This window comes from Microtus oregoni, unplaced genomic scaffold (assembly GCF_018167655.1).
Source record: "Microtus oregoni isolate MIOR12 unplaced genomic scaffold, Mior012 000022F_ref0000154, whole genome shotgun sequence".
NCBI classification, from domain to species: Eukaryota; Metazoa; Chordata; class Mammalia; order Rodentia; family Cricetidae; genus Microtus; species Microtus oregoni.
In genome coordinates, this window is record NW_024543081.1 from 16,609,559 (window position 1) to 16,635,274 (window position 25,716).

At 56.4% G+C, this 25,716-nt stretch overlaps 6 protein-coding genes across 11 annotated transcripts in view; 4 read left to right on the forward strand and 2 right to left on the reverse strand.

The window, feature by feature from the left end:
- Window positions 1-1,992, forward strand: part of Arhgap39 (Rho GTPase activating protein 39) — a 98,041-nt gene extending 96,049 nt beyond the window's left edge. For both annotated transcript variants that reach the window (XM_041671995.1, XM_041671996.1), the window contains 2 exons: window positions 444-613; window positions 751-1,992. In XM_041671995.1, the coding sequence (XP_041527929.1) occupies window positions 444-613; window positions 751-945 (365 nt within the window). In that variant the 3' untranslated portion in view covers window positions 946-1,992. The remainder of the gene's footprint in view (window positions 1-443; window positions 614-750) is intronic.
- Window positions 1,993-2,142: 150 nt separating this feature from the next.
- CUNH8orf82 (chromosome unknown C8orf82 homolog) lies at window positions 2,143-4,540 on the forward strand. The gene is made up of 3 exons (XM_041672022.1): window positions 2,143-2,324; window positions 2,748-2,796; window positions 2,993-4,540. The coding sequence occupies exons 1-3, from the start codon at window positions 2,163-2,165 to the stop codon at window positions 3,436-3,438; spliced, it is 657 nt and encodes a 218-aa protein (XP_041527956.1). The 5' UTR covers window positions 2,143-2,162; the 3' UTR covers window positions 3,439-4,540.
- Window positions 3,727-10,273, forward strand: Lrrc24 (leucine rich repeat containing 24). Its single transcript, XM_041672006.1, has 5 exons — window positions 3,727-3,857; window positions 6,925-7,169; window positions 7,370-7,648; window positions 7,791-7,959; window positions 9,123-10,273. Exons 2-5 carry the CDS (start codon window positions 6,990-6,992, stop codon window positions 10,055-10,057), a joined length of 1,563 nt encoding a protein of 520 aa, XP_041527940.1. The 5' UTR covers window positions 3,727-3,857; window positions 6,925-6,989; the 3' UTR covers window positions 10,058-10,273.
- A 144-nt stretch (window positions 10,274-10,417) lies between these two features.
- On the reverse strand, window positions 10,418-15,166 carry Lrrc14 (leucine rich repeat containing 14). Of its 3 annotated transcripts, none has more exons than XM_041672008.1 (4): window positions 14,971-15,166; window positions 12,258-12,644; window positions 11,475-12,059; window positions 10,418-11,380 (listed from the first exon to the last, which is right to left on the reverse strand). In XM_041672008.1, exons 2-4 carry the CDS (start codon window positions 12,617-12,619, stop codon window positions 10,813-10,815), a joined length of 1,515 nt encoding a protein of 504 aa, XP_041527942.1. In that variant the 5' UTR covers window positions 12,620-12,644; window positions 14,971-15,166; the 3' UTR covers window positions 10,418-10,812. The 3 variants fall into 3 exon arrangements, with proteins under 3 accessions (XP_041527942.1, XP_041527943.1, XP_041527941.1); XM_041672009.1 differs by having other exon boundaries at window positions 14,897-15,166; XM_041672007.1 differs by having other exon boundaries at window positions 12,982-15,165.
- Window positions 15,167-15,326: 160 nt separating this feature from the next.
- Recql4 (RecQ like helicase 4) lies at window positions 15,327-21,814 on the forward strand. Of its 3 annotated transcripts, none has more exons than XM_041671992.1 (22): window positions 15,327-15,436; window positions 15,517-15,550; window positions 15,636-15,733; window positions 15,931-16,074; window positions 16,322-17,038; window positions 17,119-17,245; window positions 17,348-17,455; window positions 17,552-17,653; window positions 18,249-18,341; window positions 18,419-18,555; window positions 18,843-18,926; window positions 18,999-19,187; window positions 19,267-19,446; window positions 19,518-19,659; window positions 19,748-20,010; window positions 20,141-20,357; window positions 20,429-20,558; window positions 20,642-20,811; window positions 20,885-21,065; window positions 21,144-21,285; window positions 21,467-21,575; window positions 21,664-21,814. In XM_041671992.1, the coding sequence occupies exons 1-22, from the start codon at window positions 15,353-15,355 to the stop codon at window positions 21,786-21,788; spliced, it is 3,576 nt and encodes a 1,191-aa protein (XP_041527926.1). In that variant the 5' UTR covers window positions 15,327-15,352; the 3' UTR covers window positions 21,789-21,814. The 3 variants fall into 3 exon arrangements, with proteins under 3 accessions (XP_041527926.1, XP_041527928.1, XP_041527927.1); XM_041671994.1 differs by having other exon boundaries at window positions 20,903-21,065; XM_041671993.1 differs by having other exon boundaries at window positions 17,555-17,653.
- A 106-nt stretch (window positions 21,815-21,920) lies between these two features.
- On the reverse strand, window positions 21,921-25,579 carry Mfsd3 (major facilitator superfamily domain containing 3). Its single transcript, XM_041672011.1, has 5 exons — window positions 23,096-25,579; window positions 22,670-22,817; window positions 22,457-22,581; window positions 22,276-22,385; window positions 21,921-22,196 (listed from the first exon to the last, which is right to left on the reverse strand). The coding sequence occupies exons 1-5, from the start codon at window positions 23,775-23,777 to the stop codon at window positions 22,023-22,025; spliced, it is 1,239 nt and encodes a 412-aa protein (XP_041527945.1). The 5' UTR covers window positions 23,778-25,579; the 3' UTR covers window positions 21,921-22,022.
- Between the last annotated feature and the right edge of the window lie 137 nt (window positions 25,580-25,716).

Sequence of the window (25,716 nt, forward strand, 5' to 3'; positions counted from 1 at the left end):
CAGGATCACCCTATGGCCCTGCTCCTCTGTCCTTCTGTGGCTACATCTCACCATCCTCTTTCACCCCCTGGAAACTATTTCTTAATGAAGTGATGTCTCCCCATCACTTCTAGACATCCTCCCACCCACTGGACCTACCAGTGTTCTGCCCCTGCAGAGCAGCCCAGCCCACAGCTCCTGGGGCATTTTTAGACAGCTCCTTCTGAGCACAACCCTTCTGAGAAATTCTGTTTTGTAGTCATTGTGGACACACACCTATACCACAAAAATTGATCCCAGGTTCTCCATCAGCTAGTGTCTCTGGGATCTGGGCTCAGTCTCAACAGCCTCCTCCATACCCTCGCACATAGTACACACACCCTATGTCTCTGGATGTGGTCTCTGGTGGATGCTTGGCTTAGGGGCCCCCAGACCAACACCATCTAAGACACTCCCATCCTCAGCATCGCTGCTGAAGTTGTGGTATCGGGAGCTGGAGGAGCCCTTGATTCCTCACGAATTCTACGAACAATGCATTGCGCACTACGAGAGCCCGGAGGCTGCAGTGGCCGTGGTGCACGCGCTACCGCGCATCAACCGTATGGTGCTGTGCTACCTCATTCGCTTTCTCCAGGTACGTTTGCTCTGCACCTAATGCCACGCCAATGCCCACCTTCCATCCTACCCAATCCACCTTCCCCACCAACCCCTCAATAACCACTCCCACCCTCCACTTCGTTCTCCTCTCCCTACTCCGCTCCCCCCACTTAGGTGTTCGTGCAGCCAGCCAACGTAGCCATCACCAAAATGGACGTCAGCAACCTGGCCATGGTGATGGCACCCAACTGCCTGCGCTGTCAGTCGGATGACCCACGCGTCATCTTCGAGAACACGCGAAAAGAGATGTCCTTTCTGAGAGTGCTCATTCAGCATCTAGATACCAGCTTCATGGAAGGCGTGCTATAGCACTGGGGCTACTGACACCGGCCAGGGTGACACCCAGGGAGGTGGGAGGGAAGGCCCCAGCGGCGAGGCAGCATGCCAAGCCCCGCCAGACGCCCGCCCTGCCCCACCCCCAGACCCTCCTGGGCAAAGCAGCCCGCCATATCTCGCGGCCAGTTCCTGCGGGCTCAGTAGCCGACCGCAGGCCAGCCCCGAGAAGTGCCTTCTGTTTGCCGGAGCCGAGCGACACTGCCCTCCTGGTCGGCCGAAGCACATGCCGCGTTGCTCAGGGCAACACGACCTCGTCCCCTCTCCAGGGCAGTCTGCCACTAAGGCTCTTGCCCTGATCCCTCCTACCCTAGTCTAGGGGCCTCTAGCTGGGGCCTGAAGGAGACTTAGAGCACTCTAGAGAGCTGTGCTAGCCACCGTTAGGACACGGTCCTGTCGTCCCAATGCCTTTGGTCCTGATGGCCCAAGGTCTTTGTACAAGGGGAGACCCCACACCAAAGCCCTGTAGGGTGGGGCCAGGGCTAGGTAGGCGTTTTGGGGGCGGGTGGGGGAGGGCGATAGGCTTTTGTTTGTTTGTTTTGGGGGGGGTTGTTTTTGGTGTGAGTCCAGAATCTAACCCGCACCCAGCCTACTTGTGTATAAAGATATAAATAGAACGACAGATGTCAGAACTAAGTTTGCTAAGGACATAGTTTTAACCAGATGCTATTTATCTCTTGAACTGCCATTTCCGTCCTCGCGCTGAGCAAGCTAGCACCACCTTTTGACCTCGCGGCCTCTGACCAAACTACACCCGGGCGGCGTGCGGATGGGACCTAGACTCTTTCGCGTTTTCCATTCTGGAATCTGACTTCCAACAGTTGTCAAACTTCATTTCTCCCGTTTATATATATATATATATTTTTAGAGTTGTTTTTATTTATTAAAAACAAAAGTCCCGCCCTGCCGAGGCCCACAACCCTCTGGGGCGGGTCCTGGACCTCTCCAGCGGCCCGGCCGCAGGCGCTCTCTCCGACTTGTGGACTGAGGCGACAGCGCTCCGTGTGAATAAAGTTCAAATGCACACTATGGTTGCCTGAGCCTCCGGTTACTTCGGACGCGGTGAAGGGTGGGGGGCGGGGTCCACATAGCAGGCCTCCTTCCGGGCGCCCCGCCCCGCCGAGCACGTGCTGCCGGCGGAACCCAAAGCATCCGGAGCAGCGCCGACTGTGACCTGTTTCCGGTGTGGAAGGATGTGGCCGCCTTGCAGGTCACTGCGTAACTTGGCTCTAGCCTTGGCGAGATCTCAGGGAGCTCGGGCCTGCAGTGGGGACGAACGTGTCTCCTACACACAGGGCCAAAGCCCGGAGCCCAGAACCCGCGAGTATTTCTACTACGTGGATCACCAGGGCCAGGTGTGCCTGGCGCGTGCCAGGGAGGAGTCTGAGGGAGCTGCCTCGGGCGGGGAAGAGTTCTAGGGCCGGGTGCTACGTGTGGTGTTGGACCTGACTTTCAGAGCCCAGGCTGGGAGCGGGAAGCCCAGAAGCTGCCCCTCCACGGCATCGCCATCCCGCCCCACCCCCAGAAGGCAAGCACCAATCCCAGAGCTGAAGGCTCGCGACTGCCGGAGCCCAGCGGCCCGCAAGACTGCTTTAGAAAGGGGGGTGAGGGGGCCGCCGCGCGGGAAACCTGTATGTAGGCGTGGGTGAAGTCTGCGGGGCCCTGACACATGCCCCCTCGAACACCGTATACAGAAAAGCAAGAACAGGGACACAACACTGGGCTTGGGGCTTTCTGTTCAGGATTTACTGTCCACTGTCTGTCCCTTCTGTCCGCAGCTTTTCCTGGATGACTCCAAAATGAAGAACTTTATCACCTGCTTCAAAGGTATTGCTTGCTGCGCAGCTCCCTCAAGCCTCTCTCCCTCCGCCCTGCCAGGTCTCCAGCTCCTCCACTCCGCGGGCAGCCCCCAGCCCCAAGGGGGCCGGTAATCTCCCGCCAGTGCTGGTGTGCCCCAGGGAGAGGAGCCTGTCTGGGGAGCTAGGTCACCAGCGAGAACAGTCGCGCCTTTTTCTTCCCACAGACTTGCAGTTCCTGGTCACTTTCTTCTCCCGGCTGAGACCTAACCACAGCGGGCGCTATGAGGCTTCCTTCCCCTTCCTCTCTCTCTGCGGCAGAGAGCGTAACTTCCTGCGCTGTGAAGATCGGCCCGTGGTCTTCACGCACCTGCTGGCCCCCGACAGCGAGTCCCCTCGCCTCTCCTACTGCGGCGGCGGCGAGGCCCTGGCCATCCCCTTTGAGCCGGCTCGCTTGCTACCCCTGGCGGCCAACGGGCGCCTGTACCACCCGGCACCGGAGCGCGCAGGCGGCGTGGGCCTAGTTCGCTCGGCCCTGGCCTTCGAGCTCAGCGCTTGCTTCGAGTACGGACCTGAATCACCCACGGTCCCCTCTCACGTGCACTGGCAAGGTCGCCGCATCGCCCTATCTATGGATCTGGCCCCGCTGTTGCTCGCTACCCCGCCGCCCTGAGCCTCCAGTTGGGGCTGGGTGGGGAGGGTTAGGGCAAACACTGGGCTTCGTAGTACTCGCAGGTTACCCCTCGGTCCCAGACTTCCAAGTCGACCCAAATGTCCCCAGTCACCTGCACGCCGGTGACTGAGTGCGCGTGCGCGCAGATGTGCGCCTTGGGCCTCGTTAGGTTGGCGCTGTCCGAGGTTCTGGTGCGGTCCCGCTATTCTCGGTCTCTACAGCAGTCCCCTCTCCGCCACCTCTAACCCTTACAACCGGTCTTGCATCCCACGGATTGGCCTGCTCTGGTCACGTCAGGCTGGGCGGCAGGCGCAAGGCGCGCGTGGGCCGGTGCGCGTGCGCGCCCACCCCCACCCCCCCGCCGCTTCTCCAGTCTAGCAGCCGCAAGCACCGCGGGGAGTCGCTCGCCACTGGAGCAGGTGAGGGGGGGGGGCGTTCCTGGCCCAAGGTCACCAGGCTTGGGGGCGGGATCGGGACCCTTTAGGTTCTGACTGCTGCACCAAGGAAAGGTCAGGCTCTCTGGCAGCGGGGAGAGGGATGGAAACCACGCCCTCTGTGAGCCGGCTCTGACCCACTGGAGCGGGAGGGGTAGGTTAGGGGAGGTAGTGCTGGTTTAAAGCGCCTGATCTCTGAGGGCTGCCAGAGACCTCAGCTGGGGCTTAGCGCTGCGCCCGAGGGAGGATCCAGGGCTCCTCTCCACCCACCCTCTTCCCGCCTAGATGATCCCTCAGCAGACTGACGCCCCACTCCTCCTGCCTAGGAGTAGGGGTTCGTGTCCTGATAAAAGGATTTCTGGCGTATCTAGTAAGGGGCCCTCATTCCTGTCGTGGCTGTCTTGCACTGATGCTCCTCTGGGCGACCGCATGAGCAGCAGCTCTGATCCCCAGTGCACAGATCAAGGCTTTGCTACTGAAGGCTGGACAGATGCGCAAGGCCTGGAGCCAGGGACCAACCAGTCATTCGTGCTCCAGGAAATTAAACCCAGAAGCCTTGCAGATGTCTCAGCTTCTTGGGGCTCCGCGTGTCCTGAGATATCTAGGAACTGCCTTTGCCTGCGCCAAAGCTATTCCATTAAAACTGCTGCTCTGCTGCCTCATCTCTATTGACTTTAAATGACCAAGTAACTTACAATTGGTGCGAAATTGAAACAAACACCAAGGCCACTTAGTACAGTTCAACTTGACGCACAGCAAGGAGACCTAGAGAATAAGCAGGTGCGAAAACGGTAGACTGTGCCAGATGAGGAAGACAGTGCGCCCTTGCTCCTGTCCTTAACTTTAGAAAAGCTGGCTTCTCTGCCTTTGCACTACCGTTAAAACTGAGCATTGCGCCTAGAACCCTACTCTAGTCCTTGTGCGCCTAGGTCACAGATACATTTTGTAAACTGCTGTAGAATGCCCTTCCTGATAGTTGCAGAGGTTACTGCTCCTGTATTCTACTTAGGGAGCTAGATACCCAGTTGGTACAATAGGAGTGTAACTCACTAGGATGTTGTGTGCTAAGTCTGTGCTTAGTGTGCAGGAGATACCAAGGCCAATTCCCAGAAGGAAGAGGGAAACAGGGGAAGCAGTTTGTGGCCTAAGGCTTCCTCCCACATCCTAGCTAGTACACACAAATACTCCAAAGATAGAGGCCCCCTGGAACCAGCTTGGGGGCGGGGCATAGGCTCTAGGCCTCTGAACTGATTCTCCTGTTTGGCTTATCCCTCAATTCTCTAGAGAATTACCTGAGGAAGCTAGACGTGATAGTGCACACCTGTTCATTTGCCTTTTGGGAGCATGAGCAATAGTATCTCAAGTTCAAGTATAACATGGGCTATATAGCAAGACTCTGACTCAAAAAAAATTAGAAGTAGTGCCAGGCGGTGGTGGCGCACGCCTTTGATCCCAGCACCCAGGAGGCAGAGGCAAGCAGATCTCTGTCAGTTCAGTGCCAGTCTGGGCCACAGAGCGAGTTCCAGGACAGTCAGTCCTGTTTCACAGAGAAACCCTGACTCCAGGGGGGAAAAATTAGAAGTAGCAGCCAGGTGTGGTGGGTAAGCTCTTTAATCCCAGTACTAGAGAGGCAGAAGCAGGTGGATCTCTATGAGTTCAAGGCCAGCCTGGTTTACATAGAGTTCCAAGACAGTCAGGGCCATAAAAGACCCTGTGTCTGGGGGGGGGGGGGGGTTTAAGAGCACTGGCTGCTCTTCCAGAAGACCCAGATTTGATTCCCAGCACATACATGCTCAGAACCATCCCAACTCCAGTTCCAGGGGATCTTGAGGGCACCAAGCACTTATGAGGTGCACACACATTCTTGCAGGTAAAACACTCATACATGTAAAATAAGTAAATTTAAATGAAAAAAATTTGAAAAAAAAAATTAGAAGTAAGCTGGGCATAGTGACACAGGCTTTTAATGTCAGCACTCTGGGTTTGGAGGCCATTGTGGTCCACATAATGAATTCCAGGCCAACCAGAGAAACAGACTAGACCCTATTTATTTAAAAGGAAATAAGCCATATGAGTTACCTGAGGGAAAATCCTAACTCTTAAGTAAGCTCTCCACTCACCCCCATCTCTACAACAGGAGGATCACGGGCTGCACCAAGCATCACCAATCATGACAAATGAACCTTAAGGTGGGGTCATTTGGGTCAAGGTCGTGTGGTACCTTTGCTCTTCTGATGGGGCACAGAGGTTTCTGCTCAGTGATGAACTTTATGCCAGCAGCCACTGAGTGAGACCAAGGGGGCACGTCTGCCCAGAGCCTGTTCTTTTTAGTTAGACCCTGGACTTGGGAACCCGGGCAGTTCCCAAGCCTAAATTATGTACTGTTGCATCCGGGAACCAAGGAGAGCCCACCATCTGCCCCATGTGGTGCCAGTGACAAGCAGGACAGTGCAGGCGCAGGAGGAATGCTGTGCTAGGCAGAGACCGTCAAGGAAGGATTCTCGGTTTGTTCTGTTTTCCTTTTTAAAAACATTGTTTGCATGCGTGGGTCAGAAGTGGAGGTCAAAAGCGATCTTTGTAGAGTCAGTTCTCGTCTTCCACCAGGTTGGCCAGGCAAGTGCCTTCACTTGTGTAACCATCTTGCCTGCCCCTCATACAAATTTTACCAAGAGAAGAAGTTAGGCTTTTTTTTAAAAAACAGAGTCTCACTATGGAGCCTTGATCCACTGGCCTCAACTCAGAGAGATCCGCCTTCCCCTGCCTCCTGAGTGCTGTTTGTAACTTTTCAAAAGTTACACAAGGATTGTATGTAGACTTCCATCCACGTTAATTGGTTGTTTCTTACTTTTGTATTTTGAGACAAAGTCTCACCGCAGTTCAGCCAGACCGGCCTGGAACATATTGCTTAGACCTAACCTTGAATTCACAGCAATCCTGCTGCTTCAGCCTCCCCAATGTTGCGATTAAGAGCATGACCCACCATGCCTGGCGTTCCATTCCTGCTCATGCGCAGGCTGGATAATGTTAGCACTGGCCTGCTAACCTGTTTCAGGAGGCGCATCCCATCAGGGTCCAGGCCTTGGGGAAGCCACAGCTTCCTGGTGGGGCTCGTCGGAAATGACCCTAGGGGCTCCCCCGGTGCTGCTTCTGCTGGGACTGCTGTTGCTGCCGCTGCTACCTGGATTCCCGCCCCGAGCCACTGGCTGTCCCGCTGCCTGCCGCTGCTACAGCGCCACTGTGGAGTGCGGCGCCCTACGGTTGCGTGTCGTCCCACCGGGAATCCCCCCAGGGACGCAGGTGGGCATTATGTGGGACTGGAGGGTCTTGGATTGGAGTAGTGGGTTACAAGTGCCCACCGCAATGGAAAAGATTGTGTGAGCCTCAGAGGTGAGGTGGAAGGTCACTAGGGTGCTGAGGTAGGCAAGTGGGATGGGACACGCCACGGGAGTGGGACGTGCCCCACAGTGAAGTAATCCTCTCGTCCCCACAACCTTCAGACGCTGTTTCTGCAAGACAACAGCATCGCGCACCTGGAGCAAGGCGCCCTGGCGCCTCTCGCTGCCCTGCGCCACCTCTACCTGCACAACAATACCCTGCGGGCGCTGGAATCGGGTGCCTTCCGTGCACAGCCGCGCCTGCTTGAACTGGCGCTCACCGGCAACCGGCTTCGGGGATTGCGAGGCGGTGCATTTGTGGGCTTGGTCCAGCTACGCGTGCTTTACCTGGCTGGAAACCAGCTGGCGAAGCTGCTGGATTTCACCTTCTTGCACCTGCCGGTGAGCGACAACTGCCCTAAGTGCGGGATCTTGCTGTGATGTCAATAAACGCACTTCTGGTGGGAGTGGTTGGGGGAGAGAAATCAATATTGTCGAGCTTCCTAGGGCCCTTTTGTCTGACGATCTGCTGTCCCTACTTCAGCGACTGCAGGAGCTGCATCTTCAAGAAAACAGCATTGAGTTACTGGAGGACCAGGCCCTGGCTGGGCTTTCCTCCTTGGCCCTGCTGGACCTCAGTAGGAACCAACTGGGCACCATCAGCAGAGAGGCCTTGCAGCCTCTGAGCAGCCTACAAGTCCTGCGCCTCACAGGTAACTCTTCCTTTGGCGAGGGTCTCTTCTAGCACCAGTAGGGAGAAGCAGGCTCAGGTATACAGGAGGTTCCTATGCTAGGAACAGAGAACACTCCACACTGTGGCCACACCAGCCCAGGGAGTTCTCAGGCAGAACCAGGTTCTTAACTTCACTGCAGAAAAGAATTCAGAATAAGCCAAGATGTGACTGAGTTGGAGTTTATTAAAGGGGACGTTAACATATGGTTTTGATGGCTTCGGAAATTACATCTCAAAGGATGGTTAAAGAGCCTAAGTGAGTTGGGTATGGTGGCGCTAGCCTTTAGTCCCAGCACTCGGGAGATGGAGGCAAGAGGATCTCTGAGTTCAAGGCTCTGATATACAAATTGAGTTCCAGGACAGGCAGGGCTTCACAGAGAAACCCTGTCTGGAAAACAATCAAAACTTAAGTGAGATCACAGGGTGGTTCCTCTGCACTGGATGAGTGGCCTTTCCTGTGATTCCCCCAGAAATTACCTACAAAAGGAGTAAGGTCATTCCTGAAGATCATATTTATATATGCTTAGGCCTTAAGTATGGCTTGCTGCCATTTTAACATTCTCCTATATTTAAAAGGAATATTGTTATGTTGGCAATCTTCGACCCAAGATTAATCGTGCTGTGATCTCACCTGGTGAGCTCAGCCAGATCCTACGGAGACTTGCCTCCCTTTCCGGGCCCCTGTAATTCTCCCTTTGTGTCTTGCTTCACTATGGCAACCCTGAGCACTCCTCTGCAGGGTCACACCAGAGCCCTCAGCCTTGGTAAGGGACCACCGGGGAGAGCTGGTAGAGTACCAGCTCATGTACCCGGGTAAGGAGGACAAGTACCAGTTCCACAGAGTAACTTAACAGAGCTGAGCAGCTTCTCATCAGAGCTGGCAGGCAGAAACTGGAGTGCCTTGACAACAGAGTCTCAGTGATGCTGGAATATGCAAGGACGTGGAGACTTGCAATGGGACATCAGAGAAGCGGATGCTCTTTCAGGAACTGGGATCACACACATACCCCCCCCCCCCAGGAACTTGGACTGAGGGAAGATGGTAAGGGTCTGGGACTCCATAGGTATCTGTAAGAGGGGAAAAGGGCTTCTGTCTGCACAGCAGAACCATCTCTCTACCTAGGCTGTGTTCTGCCTACACAGAGAACCCATGGCGATGTGACTGTGCCCTTCACTGGCTGGGCTCTTGGATCAAAGAGGGGGGCCGCCGGCTGCTGAGCTCCAGAGACAAGAAGATCACATGTGCAGAGCCCCCACGCCTGGCGCTTCAGAGTCTACTAGAAGTATCTGGTGGCAGCCTCATCTGCATTCCTCCCTCTGTGAACGTGGAGCCCCCTGAGCTCACAGCTAACCTGGGGGAGGACCTGCAGGTAGCCTGCCAGGCATCGGGATACCCACAGCCCCTGGTGGTCTGGAGAAAGGTGCCCCAGCCTCGCGATGGCAAACCTCAAGCCCAAGCCCAGCTGGAAGGTGGGACATCAGGCTTGGGTGGGCAAGCGACCCGTGACACCGGCAGCGGCATGCTCTTCCTCACCAACATCACACTGGCTCACGCCGGCAAGTACGAATGCGAGGCCGCCAATGCTGGCGGCAAAGCGCGTGTGCACTTCCATCTCCTGGTCAACGCGTCCCGGCAGCAGTCACAGCAGCCACCCGCCCCGCAGGGCCCGGCTACACGCCCTGTGGGACACGAGCCCCGGCACGAGGCGGGTAGCATGGCCTTCCGCGCCCTGGGCCTAGCAACGCAGACAGCGATCGCGGCAGCCATCGCGCTGCTGGCGCTCACTGCGCTCTTGTTGGCTGCCATGATCTGCCGACGCCGACGCCGGCGGAAAAAGGTGCCTGCGCCGCCGGGGGAAGGCACACTGTTCGTCAACGACTATTCAGACGGGCCTTGCACCTTTGCGCAGCTCGAGGAACTCCGAGATGAACGCGGGCACGAGATGTTCGTCATCGACCGTTCCAAGCCCCTGTTCGCTGAGGTACCGCCTGAGGAGGCGCCGGAACAAAACCCTCCCGAAGGGCTCATGTCTGGGCTACGCCTCCCTCCACGTGTCGCTTATGAGATCCATTGCTAAGTCCGCCGCGCGTGTCAATGATGTGGGCACCGGGGATTGGCCGGTGCAGCCCGCACCTGTTCATTAGTAAAGTTGAAGCCGCGCAACAGCGCTGTGTTGGGGTCGTCAGGTCGGGAATCATGGATCTGTGAATGTCAGGGGCCATGGATAAGGTGTCCCCAGCTGCCAACTCTGGCGGCTCACCCTGGCTCTGGACCGTCGGAATAGTGGGATAACCTAGTGAGGAAATGGGGCAATTGCTTGGATAATAGTTTGCACCTTGTGATGAGGCAACACCAGAAACATAGGGAAGTCTTTCCCATCCAATTAAGACAGACACACACACACACACCAAAAAAACAAAACAAACAAAAAAATGAATTCAAGTTCCAGATACTGAACGTTTGTACCTTGCTCACACTCTACAGACCAGGTAATAGGGTGCCTCAGATGCCAGGTGGGATGTGCAGCATAAGGCCCAAGACTACTACCTGAAGTCGACCATCCTAACCTCCACCCCAGTGCGCTGCACTCTTAAGGGTACGGGATGTGCCCAGGGACTGCTGTTTTCTGCAGAGGGAGCATCCCAGGCGTTTGGAGTAGGGGAGTATTCGGAGTAGGGGAGTGCCGTCCTGAGATAGCAACAGTCAGCCAGCTACTGGGAGCAGATACAAAGCATGGAGACTGGAGGTACAGCCAGTGGCCTAGGAAAGCCTCTGAGTCAGGCCTCCAGCAGAGTCTCACAGGGCTTGACCTGCCCCTCAAGACCCTAGCGATCACAGGCGGAAATAGTCTGCAGCCAGGCGCCCGTAGATGTCAGTGGTCCAGAGTACATGGGCACGGCCTGAAGCTAACAGCAGCTGGTGCAACTCAGCTTCTACACGGGCAAACTTCTCCTCATTGATGGAGGCTTCCAGAAGGACAGAGACGGGTGGTGGCCAAGGAAGGCCTTCATAGCAATCCACAGGGAAGGGGTGCACCACAGTGCGCAGCTCGGCCTGTACCACAGAGTCACGGAGCAGCTCTTTAAGTCCAGCCATAGACAAAGGGTTGCCATAGAGACCAAGGTAGCGCAGACTGGCACATCGAGTCAGGGTGGGCAGTGTGGCCAACAGCTGGGCATCTGCAAGCTGACACTCAGTCAGCTCGAGATGCAGCAATGTGGCTGCGGCGGCCTGCAGCAGACCCTGGAAGGGGATCAACTGGTTGCCCGACAAGTCGTTGCCACTGAGATCCAGCTTCTTGAGGTGGGCAGCATGAGGGCTCTGAGCCAAGAAGCGCAGGTCCTCGGGCAGCAGTGCGCAGAAGGACAGCTCTAGGCTCTCCAGGGGGCTCTGCAGGGTGCTGCAGCGACAAGGGGTTACAGAAGGGTCATGGGCGGGTAGGCCAAGGAGTCCTCATACAAAGAGGGGACAGAGCCATGGTGGGGACCACTCACCTGAGCAGCTGTTCCAGCCGGCCTGAAAGGAGAGAGGAGCCCATGCTGAGCTCCCGAAGGCAGATAAAGCGGCCCATCTGCGCCAGAAAGTAGCGAAAGTTGTCCTCACCATCCACAGAAGGCTGCCTCGAGTCCCCATGCACATAGTGCAGCCTCAGGCTGGCTAGGTGCTGAAAGCGGGCCACGTGTGGGATAATGACAGACAGGCCTCGCAAGCCCAAGTTATTGAACCGCAGGTCTATCCGGCGCAGACAGCCCGCATCTAGAAGCTGCAGCAGGGCTACAGTGTTGCGCATGGGCAGATCCTCAGCCCGGAGGTCCCGGCAGCAGAGCCGCAGGGGGCTGTCCACACTACTTTGAAGTGCCTCACGAAGGAATGTGTAGGAAGCCCGGTTCACCCGAAGGTCTACACGAACTTCCACGGAGACCGGGGACAGCCCTGGCTCAGCAGTCCCGCCCTGCTGCTGGGCAATGCACGTTCTGGCGACAGCGGCTGTGCAGTCCCACATGCTCATGGTTCCAGGATCCTGTTCCACGCCATCATCCAGAAGACCAGTCATATCCAGTACCCGCAATGCTTGTTTCCTGGGAACAAGGATGGCCCGAGGCAGGGAATGAGGGGGCAAGGCCTACTTTCCTCCCAGCCGCCTGTACCAAAGCAACAAATATGGCTATTCCCACCCTGCGATCCTGCGCTCCTTCTCACCTCAGGACCACCCTGGCGCCAACCCAGTGAATCTTCTCTGTACTCCTAGCCTGTGGGCCCTTCAGACAAATGCGTACCTGCAAAGGGGCTGCGTGCCAGCCTCCCTTCCTGGAGTGTGAAGCCGGGCGGTCAACCCCAAGATCACAGCCTGCACGCTTTCTGTGCTGAGCCGCTCCTGCAGTAGGGTGCGGCTGCAGTGGGCACACTCCTGCAGCAGGGTGCGGCTGCAGTGGGCACACTCCTGCAGCAGCTGCTGGAAGCTCAGCAGTGGGAAGGGCCATGTGTGCACCAGCTCCCGCAGCACAACCGTCTTCTTGTCCATGAAGGCCACCTTGAACAGCAGGGGGAAGAGCTCCCGGGGCAGCAGGGGCAGGGCTTGGCAGGCAGCTGGCTGGCGCTGAAGCACCTGCCGTGTGCTGAGGAACACAAGCGTGTGCATGGCGCTGGGCTGGGCAGACAGCCACCTGCAGGAGAGGGACCTTAATTAGGGAAGAGAAACCCTGGGCAAATCAAATCAGGCCACACCCTCTCCAAATTGTCCGTGGTACAAAAGCCCATCGCGCTATCTGACATGGAGTTGGGACTTCATGGAAGGAGGAGCAAGAAGGAATGCTTCTTTGTTTGGCTTGAGACAGGGTCTCAGTTCGTAGCCTACGATTGACTTGGACTTATGGCAATCCTCCTGCCTATTCTGGGATTACAAGCATGTGCCATCCTACCTGGCAGGGGTAATTTCTAGTAAGTTCCTAGGGGAAACCGAGCCATCAAGCGGAACATAAGCAGTGGCACACTGTCACTAACCTGCTCTTTCACGTGTGGTCTTCTGGAAACAGCTGCTGCTCTGCGGGGCCCAGCATCGACACTTTAGGTCTCTCAAGTCACAGATGTGACTCAGGAATCCTTCCTCAAGAGTGAAATAAGGCACTGGAGGGATGGCTCAGTTGTTAAGAGCACTGGCTGCTCTTCCAGGGTTCAATTCCCAGCACCCACGTGGCAGCTCACAACTGTCTGTAATTCCAGTTCCTGGGGACCCAAGCCCCTCACACAGACATACATGCAAACAAACACCAAGGCACATTAAAAAAGGTGGGAGGTGGTGGTGCACCCCTTTAATTCCAGCATTTGTGAGGCAGAGACGGGCAGATCTCTGTGAGTTCGAGGCCAGCCTGGTCTACAGAGTGAGTTCCAGGACAGGCTCCAAAGCTACAGAGAAACCTGCTTTGAAAAACCACAATAAATAAATAAACATTTATTAGGCATGGAGTTAGTTGTACACCTTCAATTTCAGCACCAAGGGAAACAAGAGGCCTGCGGATCTTGGTGAGTTCAAGGTCCACCTAATCTATTTATCCATACACAATAGCACCCTATCTTCAAAAATAAAAGGGAGGGAGGGACTGGGGGATAACTTTGTATGATGCTTGCCAAACAAAAGTGAGGACCAAACTTCAGATCCCAGAACCTGTGTAAAAACAGCCAGAATTGGAGTCAGCAGAAAACAGGACGATCCCTAGAGACGACTGGCTGGCTGGCCCAATGCTTGAGTTTTAACAGGTTTGGGTGTTTGTTCGTTTGTTTGTAAGATTGGGGGTAGAGAAATGGCTCAAGGGTTAAGAGCATTTTACTGATCTTGCAAAAGACCCAGGTTTGGTTTCCGGAACCCACGTGGTGTGTCATGGCCACCTAAAACTCCAGTTCCAAGGGACCTGATGGGGATGCCCTCTCCTGGTCTCACAGGGCTCCTTATGCACGTGGTGCATGCACATACACTCAGACATAGACGTACGAAACTAAGGGAAAGTAAATATTTTAAAGTAAAATAAACCCCGGGCCTCTCTTCCCATCAATACAACAGGCATGTCCCTGGATTTAAGGAAATCTAAGCACAACTTCTAGTGCCAGGATTAGTTTTCCAAAAAGGATCCTGAGCACAGATGCTGTGCAGCCTATGAGATCAAGGTCATTAAGTTTAGTGCCTGTCCTGGAACTAGCTCTTGTAGACCAGGCTGGCCTTGAACTCACAGAGATCCACCTGCCTCTGCCTCCCAAGTGCTGGGATTAAAAGCGTGCGCCACCACCACCGGGCTAGAGATAACGGTTTTCTAGGATATAACCAGGCACAGAAATCCCCGAGGAAAAGTAACTGTCACCGTCTGTAGTCTTTGCCTCCTATTTGGGAATCCCAACTTCACTGAGCAATCATTGCACAGAGACCAACCACCAAGTCTTAAATTCACAGAATTCTAAAAGATCCAGGCAGAGGCCGTCAAAGCATTCCACGCAAAAGACCCCTGAGGTTGAAGGATTCCTGATACACACAGTCACCTTACCCTCAGAACCACATTACAGCCTTCACCCTGTAACCGATTGGAAAACTAAGACCTACACTTGCCCAGAGTTATAGCACGGGACAAGGGGTAGGGAGCAGAAAGGCTGCAGAACCCCGAACAAGTCCTTAAGAGACAGGTCCCTGGGAAACCCCGGATGACTATCCTCGATCTGGCTGTACCTTAGGGTAATCTCGCGAGGACTGACTCGCTGAGAGGACAAACCGATCGAGCACCTGTCATAAGAGAAAAGCAGTCGGCCTGGCCTCCAAGCAAAGATTGCTTCTGGGGGCATAATGCCGCACACAGGAGAGAGCGGTCTCTGAGGTGAGACACATAGATGTGCACGCCCGGATCCTTCACGAATCAAGCCCGGAACCTCAACTAACCCGGACGAGCATGCCCCTGAAGGTCCAGAACATCCTCACCCGTCCCTAGGTCGCCCTGCGCTGGCGGGGCTCACCCGGGTCCATCCCCGCGCAGCGGCACCTCCCGAGAATCCGCTGCAGCCGGGGCCTTCAAGCGCCAGGCCCCGTCGGCCCGGCCGTCCAAGTGCCGTGACCCTTACAGCTGCAGTCTCTTGGCCGGGCTCGGATCCCAGCCCAGCGGCCCCAACTCATCCGCCCATCCGCCCCCACCACCAAGGCCTCCAGCCCCTCCGCTAGCCTCGCCCAGCGCCGCGCAGCAGTGGCGCGCAGCGATGACGTAACACCGTAGGGCCCGCCCCTTCAGGGCTCAGCGAATTGGCCGCCCGGCCTGGCGTCGCCCGCCGCCAGCTCCCATTGGCGCAGAACGACACTTCCCAGCGGCGGCGGGAGATTCCCAAGACGCAGGATCTGACAGCCATGGAACGGCTTGCGAGCGTTCGCGCGCGGCTGCAGGAGTGGGAACGCGCTTTCGCACGGCTGCACGGGAGACGGCCAGCGCAGGTGAGGTGGGGTTGGGGGCATGGACAGGGCGGTGAGTGGGGACCCAGGCGCAGTCTGTGGCTGACGAGCTTCTCTCCCAGGAGGACGTGGAGGCGGCCCCCGAGGAGACCCGCGGTGAGCGCTGGGCTGGCGGGCCTGGGACGGGGCTAAGGTTAGTAGGTGACCCCTGACCCCTGACCCCCGACCCCTGCCTTCTCAGCGCTCTACCGTGAGTACCGTAACCTAAAGCATGCAGTGCGTCAAGCTGGCGACGGATACCGCAGCCAAGAGCGGTCTCTCGCCGAGGCAGCTGAGGAGGTATACTGGCCCTTGATCCCAGTCAACGTTGTGTATGGTCAAACTGCTGGAGCCAAGAGCTATTGCAGCTATGCCTCTGTGGAGCCCACAAGTTTGGTGGCCAGGCCCTCCCGTGAGGGGTTGAGGGGAAGCTTTGGAGGCACTTCTGTGCCCCTATCACCTTTTAACGTGGTCTAGTCCGCTACTGTCTGCTGCAGGCACAGAAGCCAAGCTGCTGGGGTCCCCACTTGAATCGAGCTGCAACCCAGAATACACAGCCTGTCCCCAGGCAGGGCCCATTGAGTTCAGTACAAGACTATGGGGAAAGGCTCAAAGCCAATCTGAAAAACGCAAAGCTACAGGTAAGAAGTGGAGGTGAACCCAGAACTGCCTTTGGCTCTGGGGTGGTTTGCCAGGGCCCTTCTGCGTCCACCCTTCTTTACAGCGCACACACATGCTCACGCACACACATGTGTGCTTCTGCAGTAAGTGGGACTCAGCTCCTAAGGTGCTCACAGGGACCTCACTGTCAGCTTCTTGTCTGTCCCAAACGTCTGCAGAGCCCAGGGTTCTGAGATCCTACTTGCTGTTCTATCTTCCCCAACCTAGACTAGGCCAACCCTGAGCCGAAAACTCCAGCCTCAGAAGAGATCTTTGTCCACTGCGACCACCCCAAGGCCACCAGGCCCAAGGACCTGTCCAGATGAAACCAATGATGTACTTCCCCGACTTCCTGAGCCCCAGCCAAGGCTAGGCCAGCTCCAACAGCTTCAGGCATCCCTGAGCCTTCGGCTGAGTTCCCTAGACCCTGGCTGGTTAGAGCGGTGTCATGCCAGAGTTTCCGACCTTCTAGAGGTTCCCGATGCCTGTGGGCTTGACCTGGATGCAAAGGAGTCACAACCTCAGAAGTCAGGCAAGGCAAATGTCCTTGATCCTGGTATTCATTCAGAAAAAAAGTCACAGAGCCCCAATGCCCTGGCCCTACAGCCTCCGAGCCCCACACCCAGCAACGATGAAGACAGGAAATGGAGTAAGGATTCTGAGGACTTTGCACAAGCCCAGGACAGCAGCCCAGCAGGACAGCTATCTGAGGGAGCCAGGACTACAGCACACGAGAAAGAGCCTCCAGGAGAACCTGCACAAGTGAACGCTCCTCAGCCCTGCTCCTCAAAGCAGGCCAAGACAGAGAAGGCCAAGGGCACTGCCCGCATCCACATCTCCCCTCGACCAGCTTCCCTGGACAGGGGGAACTACGTTCGACTCAACATGAAACAGAAGTGCTATGTGCGAGTTGGGGCCAGTCGAGGCAGGCTTCTCCGGAAGCAGGTGAGACGTGCTGAATGGAGCAGGCCGGCCTTTCCTCGCCTCCCACCTCCCTCTTGAGTAATCCCTATGGGCTTCCCCAGGTATGGAAGCAAAAGTGGAAGAAGAAAAGGGAGCAGTTTGGGGGAAGTGGACCCAGAGCCACAGCGAAGGACACTTGTTTCCGGTGCGGGCAGTCTGGGCACTGGGCATCGCAGTGCTCCCAGCCAGGTAAACCTCTGCCATGAGTGCTGGGTCATTTAACTGTTGGGAAGGGCGACTAGAGAAGTACTTGTGCAAACAGAAGGTTCCGCCAGCTCTTAACTCTTCCAGGCTCCACCCTGACCTTCCAGGAGGAAGGTGGCAGGGAAGACAAACAGCCCGATTCTGCTTTGGAAGAAGTAGCACAGAGGACAGCCTCTCCTTCCCGCCCCCTCTCTGGTAAGTGAGGGGGTTGGGTGGATGTGACCAGAGGCCATTGGGCCAGGGTGGTCTGTGGATTCTAGTGCCCCCACATCACCCTCTTGCCTATCCAAGCAGGTCAGGACACAGAACCCGATGGGCTAAAGCTACAGATGCCCTGTCCTCCCTGCCCAGTGTTGCCCCTCTATCCCCCAGGGCTCCTGGGGCAGGTAGCAGGTGAGTGAAATTTAATGGTTCAGAGTCTTTCCCGACACATATCTCGGTCGCTGTTCTATTGCTGTGAAGAGACACCGTGACCAAGGCAGCTCTTAGAAAAGGAAGCATTGAACTGGGACGTGCTTACCATCTCAGCAGCTTAGTCTGTTATCTTGGTGGGAAGCAGAAAGGCAGACATTGTGCTGGAGAAGTGGCGAGAGCTTTGCATCCTGATCGGCCGGCAGAGAGACAGACAGAGACAGAGACACTTTACCTCGCCTGGACTGTTGAAATACTCAAAGCCAACCCCCCAGTGACACACTTTTGTTTTTGTTTTTGTTTTCTCGAGACAGGGTTTCTCTGTAGCTTTGGGACCTGTCCTGGAACTAGCTCTTGTAGGCCAGGCTGGCCTCGAACTCACAGAGATCTGCCTGTCTAGTGCTGGGATTAAAGGCGTGCGCCACCACCGCCCAGCTGACACACTTTTTCTAACAAGGCCACACCTCCTAATTCTTCCCAAATGGTTCACCAGATAGGAACTAAGCATGCAAATACATGAGCCTATGGGGGTCTGTAGGGGCCATTCTCATTCAAACCACCACATCTGTGTCCACAGAAACCCCTGCTGAGGTATTCCAGGCCCTACAGCAGCTAGGGCACCAAGCCTTCCGCCCTGGTCAGGAACGTGCAGTCAGGCGGATTCTTTCGGGTAGGTGTGACTCTCTAGAATTGCACCAAGCTGTGTCTGGCAAGTTGAGCCTTACAGCTGCCTCTTGTCCTATCCAGGCATCTCCACTCTGTTGGTGTTGCCCACGGGTGCTGGCAAGTCTCTGTGCTACCAGCTTCCTGCACTGCTGTATGCCCAGCGAAGCCCCTGCCTCACACTGGTGGTCTCTCCTCTCCTGTCACTCATGGATGACCAGGTATTGGATAGGCTTAGTACCTGGAAAGTCTGCAAACTGACACCTCTGGTGCCATTGGATGCTTCTCGTTTCCTGAACACACCAGAGGCCAGCCGACCTTCCTAAGGGTAGCACAGCCTAGTGCCCAATGTTCTCACCTAGTTCCTTACCTCCAGGGTGTGCAGGTCCATAGGTGGCCAGCTCTGAACTTTTCTCCCAGGACCCAGCATCTGATGCTTTTCCTTCCAGAGGGTTGAGTAGGGGCAGAGACTGAGCTGTGCTGGACTGTGACAGCATTGCATTCACAGGTGTCTGACCTGCCTCCATGTCTGAAGGCAGCCTGCCTCCACTCAGGTATGACCAAGAAACAGCGAGAATCTGTCTTGAAAAAGGTCAGGAGGGCCCCATGGATGGGTGGTAGTGGGCATCCCTCTGGGCAGTGCCCATAGCCCTCTTCCCTTCAGGTAAAGGCAGCCCAGGTGCAGGTGCTGATTGTGTCCCCTGAGGCCTTGGTCAGGTGTGGGGCTAAGGGCCCTGTCAGCCTCCCCGACGCCTCTCAGCTGCCTCCAGTTGCCTTCGCCTGCATTGACGAGGTCCACTGCCTGTCTCAGTGGTCACACAACTTCCGGCCCTGCTACCTGCGTGTTTGCAAAGTGAGCTTTTGTTGGGGTCAGGGTGGAGGTGGACTGGGACCCAGGTGGGCTAAGTGACTCAGCACTGTCCCTGGTTCAGGTCCTTCGGGAGCGGATGGGTGTGCGCTGCTTTCTGGGTCTCACAGCCACGGCCACACGGAGCACTGCACGTGACGTGGCCCAGCACCTGGGCATAGCAGAAGAGCCTGAGCTCAGTGGGTTGGCCTCCATCCCTGCCAATCTGCACCTCTCTGTGTCCATGGACCGAGATTCAGACCAGGTAGTTATGTGCATCCCAGGGGCCCCAGCAGACGCCCACGACCCGCCATGTTAATCGCTCTTTATTGCTAGGCTCTGGTGACACTGCTGCAGGGTGACCGTTTTCGTACCCTGGACTCTATTATCGTTTACTGCCATCGACAGAAGGATACAGAGCGGGTGGCTGCACTCCTCCGGACCTGCCTGTCCACGGTGGGAGATCCAAGGCCCAGAGGTGGGCATGTATAGGGTTGGGCCCCCAGGGACCCTTTCTTCTGCATGCCTGCTCAGTTCCATCAACCATTTGTGCACCTTCTCTAAAGGTTGCGGCCCCGAGGCTGTAGCTGAAGCATACCATGCTGGCATGTGCAGCCAGGAACGGCGACGAGTGCAACAGGCCTTCATGCAGGGCCACCTGCGAGTGGTAGTGGCCACAGTAGCCTTTGGGATGGGGCTGGACCGGTCAGATGTTCGGGCTGTGCTACACTTGGGACTGCCTCCAAACTTTGAGAGCTATGTGCAAGCGATTGGTCGTGCAGGACGTGATGGGAAGCCCGCCCATTGTCACCTGTTCCTGCAGCCGCAGGTTGGCACCCTGTCTCCCCAGGGGTTACGCTCTTCCTATGCCATGCCACTTCGGTCCCAGCTGCAATCCTGTTTTCCTTGCAGCTGCCACTCTAGCCCCAAACCGTATGCATATGACTGTCTCAACACAGGGTGAAGACCTTTGGGAACTGCGCAGACATGCCCATGCTGATGGCACTGACTTCCTGGCTGTGAAGAAGCTGGTGCAGCGTGTCTTCCCACCCTGTACATGCACCCGGAGGCACAAGGGCCAACAAACACACCCTGTATTGGGAAAGGCCTGCCAAGGCCATAAGCGGGCACTCCCAGTGCAGTCTACAGTACAGGCTCTGGACATGACAGAGGAGGGTAAGGAGCCAAGAAGATATGGGGTACAGGGAGAGGCTATCAGCAGCCTCTGAGCCTTCCTCTGCCTCTAGCTATTGAGACTCTGTTGTGCTATCTGGAACTACACCCTCAACATTGGCTGGAGCTGCTGCCTTATACCTATGCCCACTGCCGTCTGCGCTGCCCTGGGGGCCCTGCCCAGCTGCAAGCTCTGGCCCACAGGTAAGCATATCCCACCTCCGGCTAAGGATGAAGACAAAGAACTGGAGCTGCTGGCCACATACTCCTTTGTCCCCTGGGCACAGGTGTCCCCCTTTGGCTGCATGCTGGGCCAAGTGGCCACCTAAAGACACAAGTCGGGGCAGCAGCTCCTTAGAGTTTGACATGGTGGAGCTGGCAGACTCGATGGGCTGGGAGCTGGCCTCTGTGCGGCAGGCTCTCCTCCAGCTGCAGTGGGACCAAGAACCAAGGAAAGGTATACCCAGCCCTCCCTCAGTCTAGCTTGTCCTGGCCCCCTGGCTGCCTCTGACTGACACACTTGCTGACAGGCACACCCCGGGGCACAGGGGTGCTTGTGGAGTTCAGCGAGTTGGCCTTTCACCTGCACAGTCCTGGTGACCTGACAGATGAGGACAAGGACCAGATCTGCGACTTTCTGTACAGCCGAGTCCAGGCTCGAGAACACAAGGCCCTGGCCCATCTACGCCAGATAGCTAAGGCCTTTCACAGGTGGGAAGAAGGTAGGCAGAGCCCAGGCCACCCACTCCGACCCCAGGGGCACTCCTGACAGGTTTGTCTCGTCCCCAGTGTGGCCTTTCCCAGCTGTGGACCCTGCCTAGAGCAGTCGGATGAGGACCGCAGCAGCCAGCTGAAGACCTTGCTCAGCCACTACTTTGAGGAAGAGGAAACTGTGAAGGATGAGCAGGGTCCAGAGCCTGGGCAGAACCAGGTAAGGGCCACCCCTCTGAAGATGGGTGATTCCTAAAGCCAAGGATAATGACATGCCCACGTACAACCCAACCCCACAGTCCAACCCCTGCTTGGCTCAAGGTTTCTTGGGCTGCTTGCGGTATGATTTTATGTGACAGATGCCATGGGGCACAGGGAAGGTCACATGTCACCCCCCACAGCTTCAGGACTGGGAGGACCATATTCGCCGTGATATCCGTCAGCTCCTGTCCGTGCGGCCAGAGGAAAGGTTTTCAGGACGGGCTGTGGCCCGCATCTTCCACGGCATTGGTGAGGGCCACAGGGCTGCCTTCATTAGGGAGGAGCTGGGCGCTAGAGCCGGCTGAGTCCTCAGGCCTACGTTTCTGCTCCATCACAGCAAGTCCCTGCTACCCAGCCCAGGTGTATGGGCAGGACCAGCGTTTCTGGAGGAAGTATCTACATCTGGACTTCCATGCCCTAATACGCTTGGCTACAGAAGAGCTCCTGCTCAGCAGCCGATGACCGCTCTCCATGGGAGAGCTACATGGTGGGGCATGGGGCAAGCCAGACTGTGGCTGCTACACCGAGGGTGTCGGGTTCGTGTGCTAGCGAGGCAATGACGTAGCCATCACTGACCATTAGCCAAAACCAAAGTGCAAATAAAAAGCAATTTTATGTCCTTTCTGGCAACAGAGTCCTCAGTTTGAGGATGGCTACATCTCGTGTGTTCCAGCCATCCAGGCCATACATGGCAGCTCAGGTCAGGTTACTGGGTGCCAGGCTGAGATCCAGAATGGGCAGACCCGAGAGTACAAGGAAGGCAGCAAAGCAGAGGCGTGGGCCCAGGCCATCAGCCAGCACTCCAGCCAGGGTCCCCGGTAGCAGCTTGCCCAGCAGTTCCAGAGTGGCCAGGAGGCTGTAGTGTGTGGCCTGGGAATGGAAGTACAGATCAGGACCTGGTGGCTCCCTAGCCCTGCAGCCCCCGGGCATCCCTGCCCTGCCCTCTTACCTGCCGGGCCCTGGGTGCCAACTGGCTACAGTGCATCATCACAGTGAACGTGGCCGTGGTGACCACACCGCCCAGAAACTGCTGTAGACACAGGCTCAGCAAAGCTGCCCCTACAAGAGCAAATGTCAGTGGGGCCCCTGGCTCTTGCTCCCTCCCTCCTTCGTCAAGGCTGACCTCTTACCTCTCATGATTGTACCGGGCTCCAGACTGGCCCCTGGGGTACTGAGGTAGAAAAGCAGAGCCGTCTGGCAGGCCAAACTCCCAAGGCGTAGCTGCAGCACTGACCTCAACAGGGAGAGAGGCTGCCTGGGGTGGGAATTGGGAGACTAAATATGGCAAGACTCCCTGGGAGACAGTGGAGATGAGGGTCACATTAGGGTTGGGGAGTGCTTACCAGTGCCTGGCCAGTAGAGCTCCCCCTAGAGAGGAGCCAGCAATGGAGCAGGTCATAGCGCCCAAGCCACTCCATAGCCCCAAGTCTGAGGCAGAAACACCATGGTCCAACAGGAGAAGTGGAAACAGGCTGCCAGCACCCTGCTCACCTACAGGAGACCATAAGCAAGGATGGACCCCTTCTCCTTTCTCCCTTCCTGGGGCCTCCGTCCTCCAACCAGCCAGGCCCATGGGTCCCAGGTGTTAGAAAAAGCTGGGCCTTGAAGCCCAGCTAATTTGAAGCTCTATCAGTAACACCCGTGGGCTGTGGCTGAAGCTGGGAGAAGACTGAGCTACAGAGCTCTGGGGAGGGCTGGGCTGAGAGCTAAGTGGATTCCAGGGCCCTAGGGCCCGAGCTTGACATTGCCGAACTCAAAGATACACTCACCCAGCTTGTAGGTGAGAACAAAGCCTGCTGTCCAGAGGGTCCCAGGCACAGCCAGCAAATCTTGTAGAAAATAGGATGTGGGGGGGGTTTGTTCTGAGACCTGAGGCCGAGGCAGCTGTCCCAAGGCTGGTGCAGCCCAGGCTAAGGCAGCAGCCAGCCAGTAGGTGGCAGCTAAGAGCAGAAAAAGCAGTGGCCAAGAGAGGGTGGGGAAGAGGACCAAGAGCCCGCCCCCAGCCAATGCTGACCCCAGCTTGTACGCCACCACCTGTACCGTGTTGCCAGGCCCCAGCTCCTTTGCCTCCAGGAGCTGCACAGCGACCGTGTCCAGAGCTACGTCCTGCACTGCTGCACCCAGATTCAGCAGCAGTAGCAGCCCCATCATGATGGTGGGGAGCCCTGTCTGGCCAGCTTGCGGGGGAGGGAACACGGCCAGCAGCCCACACACCAGACCCAGGGACACTGTGCTGAGTGTTAACCAGACCCGAGGGGAGCCCCGCCTGTCCACCAGTGGCGCCCACGCCAGTTTGAACAGCCATGGTGCATACAATCCCTTGGTCAGGCCCACACGTGTCAGGGAGAGGCCATGGGCCCGCAGTAAAATGGGCAGCAAGCTGGACTGCAGTCCGTAGGGCAGACCCTGCACAAGATAGAGGCCGGCCAGCAGCAGCAGCTTCCCGTGCATGTCCAGCTCGGGGTGAATCAGACGGCTCAGCGGGAAAAGCCAGGCTCTAGTCCATCTACATAAGCTCAGGGACAATCAGGCCAAGATCCCGAAGTGCACACTGGGGCACCGATATACCGGAAGTACCGAAGTTGGGAGAAAACACGGGAATAAACCTGAGCTCGGTGGGCCTGCGCACAGCCCATTACTACCAGCATGCCTTGCGCAGGGGTCAGGCAAGGGAGGCGGACTCCTTTGGCTGAGGGTGGAGCCAATTCCCGATTCATTCCGCATTCTCATCCTCAATTGGCCAAAAACCCCAACGGCAAACGTCAAGCAGGCTACAGATAACCTTCGCAGACCGAGAACGTCTGCTCTGGCGCCCCTGGTGACAAACCTGAACACAGCAGCCTGCTTCCCGTGTTCCCAGCCCCTGCGAGCGGCTGGGAGGACGCTGTAGTACAGGCTGGTCTCAAAGGTATCTTCCATTGTTCTCAATGGTTACTAGATTCTTTCAGAAGCTCTTCTTGTTTTGTTTTTTTCCAGACAGGGTTTCTCTGTGTAGCTCTGTTGTCCTGGAACGCACTCTGTAGCCCAGGCTGGCCTCAAATTCAGAGATCTGTCTGCCTCCCGAGTGCTGGGATTTCTAATCCTTCGCTCCCATGGTGCCTCTGGCGCTGCTCCCCATACCTTGCTATGACTGTGGCTTCAGAGCCTCTCAAGGCACTAACCTCAAAAGCTAGAGTTTAGTGGGAAAGGTCAGAACCCAGTCAGCTACTTCCCATGATACCCCCTTCCCTTAGTGTTCAGTGAGGGTAGCAAGTCCAGCTCACATGATTCTGGCCCTACAAGGAAGGCCCGTGCCCAATCCCTTCCCTCTTCCCAGAATATCCTTCCAAGGCCACCATAAGGCTGTTAAATGACACCTTGGGTTAAGAGCTGGGTCCATAGTGGACAACTGGGTGCTGCTATTGTGCCCATTACGACAAATGGCCCTGTGTCTAGGTCTGAGCATCCTGGCATTGGCTTGCTGTCCTATAACTTCAATAGTCTCAGGGCCCAGGTTTTCACATCTACAAAGTGGGTTCTACTTTAGGACATGATTGTGAACACCTGTAATCTCAGCTATTCAGGCTGAGGCAGGAGCATCATGTGTTTAAGTTTGACTTGGATTAATTTAGCAAGACCATGCCTTAAAATTGAGAAAGGGTGGCAGCAAGATATAGTTCCATGGTCCTCAATTCAATCCTAGTTGCACAGATAACGGGGGGGGGGGGGGACGACGACGATGACGACGACGACACACAACTGCTCTTGCTTACCTCAGAGGACCACTGAAGACCCAACCAGGGCACCCCACCAGTACCTGCTGTGCATAGGGGCACATCCCTTCCAGAGTCTCCACCCTAGGATGTTTTCTCCCTTTAGCACCCCCAAAGGTGCCTAGAGGTGGTTCGCTAAAGGCTGTCCCCTGCCTTGCTCCATTGGAGTCGTCTCAAGCCCTTGCTGTCACTCCCAACTTGGTGTAACCCTGCTTAACAGCTCCACCCTGTGGTTGGCACGGGAAGTGCCAGAACAAAGGACGCATTTGTGTAGCCCAGGGAAAAGTTACTATTTCTGATGCAGCCTCTAAGATCTCTTTCCCCTGGAATTCTCTACAACCTCATCCCCTCCCAAGTGGCCCTGGGCTGGCCCTAAAAGGCAGATGTGACCCACGTTTGTCTTCACACACTTCACTAGCACGTTAGTTGATTTGAACGGGTCACCACATGCCCCACATTAAGACCATAATGAAGACCTAGCCACAGATGCATCCGTCTCTTAAGATGAATGGATGAATGGCAGCCTGAGGCCCTTTCCTGGGAGCCGTCCTTCACGGCTCCTTTATATGAGGTGGCTAGTGTTCCTCAAGCAGGGTCCATTTGCCTACACAAAGCCAATCAAATCAAAAGCTGGGGTC

Coding starts and splice junctions, on each gene's coding strand:
- Lrrc14 (XM_041672008.1), bottom strand. CDS start 12,619: ATGCACACGCTTGTGTTCCTCAGCACACGGCAGGTGCTTCAGCGCCAG. Junction 12,060..12,257: donor GGCACGCAGCCCCTTTGCAG/GTACGCATTTGT, acceptor CCTTGTTCCCAG/GAAACAAGCATTGCGGGTAC. Junction 11,381..11,474: donor CGGCTGGAACAGCTGCTCAG/GTGAGTGGTCCC, acceptor TTGTCGCTGCAG/CACCCTGCAGAGCCCCCTGG.
- Recql4 (XM_041671992.1), top strand. CDS start 15,353: ATGGAACGGCTTGCGAGCGTTCGCGCGCGGCTGCAGGAGTGGGAACGC. Junction 15,437..15,516: donor ACGGGAGACGGCCAGCGCAG/GTGAGGTGGGGT, acceptor CTTCTCTCCCAG/GAGGACGTGGAGGCGGCCCC. Junction 18,342..18,418: donor AGTCAGGCGGATTCTTTCGG/GTAGGTGTGACT, acceptor TGTCCTATCCAG/GCATCTCCACTCTGTTGGTG.
- Mfsd3 (XM_041672011.1), bottom strand. CDS start 23,777: ATGCACGGGAAGCTGCTGCTGCTGGCCGGCCTCTATCTTGTGCAGGGT. Junction 22,582..22,669: donor GCTCTACTGGCCAGGCACTG/GTAAGCACTCCC, acceptor TTCCCACCCCAG/GCAGCCTCTCTCCCTGTTGA. Junction 22,386..22,456: donor GCCCGGTACAATCATGAGAG/GTAAGAGGTCAG, acceptor TTGCTCTTGTAG/GGGCAGCTTTGCTGAGCCTG.
- Lrrc24 (XM_041672006.1), top strand. CDS start 6,990: ATGACCCTAGGGGCTCCCCCGGTGCTGCTTCTGCTGGGACTGCTGTTG. Junction 7,170..7,369: donor GAATCCCCCCAGGGACGCAG/GTGGGCATTATG, acceptor CACAACCTTCAG/ACGCTGTTTCTGCAAGACAA. Junction 7,649..7,790: donor TCACCTTCTTGCACCTGCCG/GTGAGCGACAAC, acceptor TCCCTACTTCAG/CGACTGCAGGAGCTGCATCT.
- CUNH8orf82 (XM_041672022.1), top strand. CDS start 2,163: ATGTGGCCGCCTTGCAGGTCACTGCGTAACTTGGCTCTAGCCTTGGCG. Junction 2,325..2,747: donor ACGTGGATCACCAGGGCCAG/GTGTGCCTGGCG, acceptor TTCTGTCCGCAG/CTTTTCCTGGATGACTCCAA. Junction 2,797..2,992: donor CTTTATCACCTGCTTCAAAG/GTATTGCTTGCT, acceptor TTCTTCCCACAG/ACTTGCAGTTCCTGGTCACT.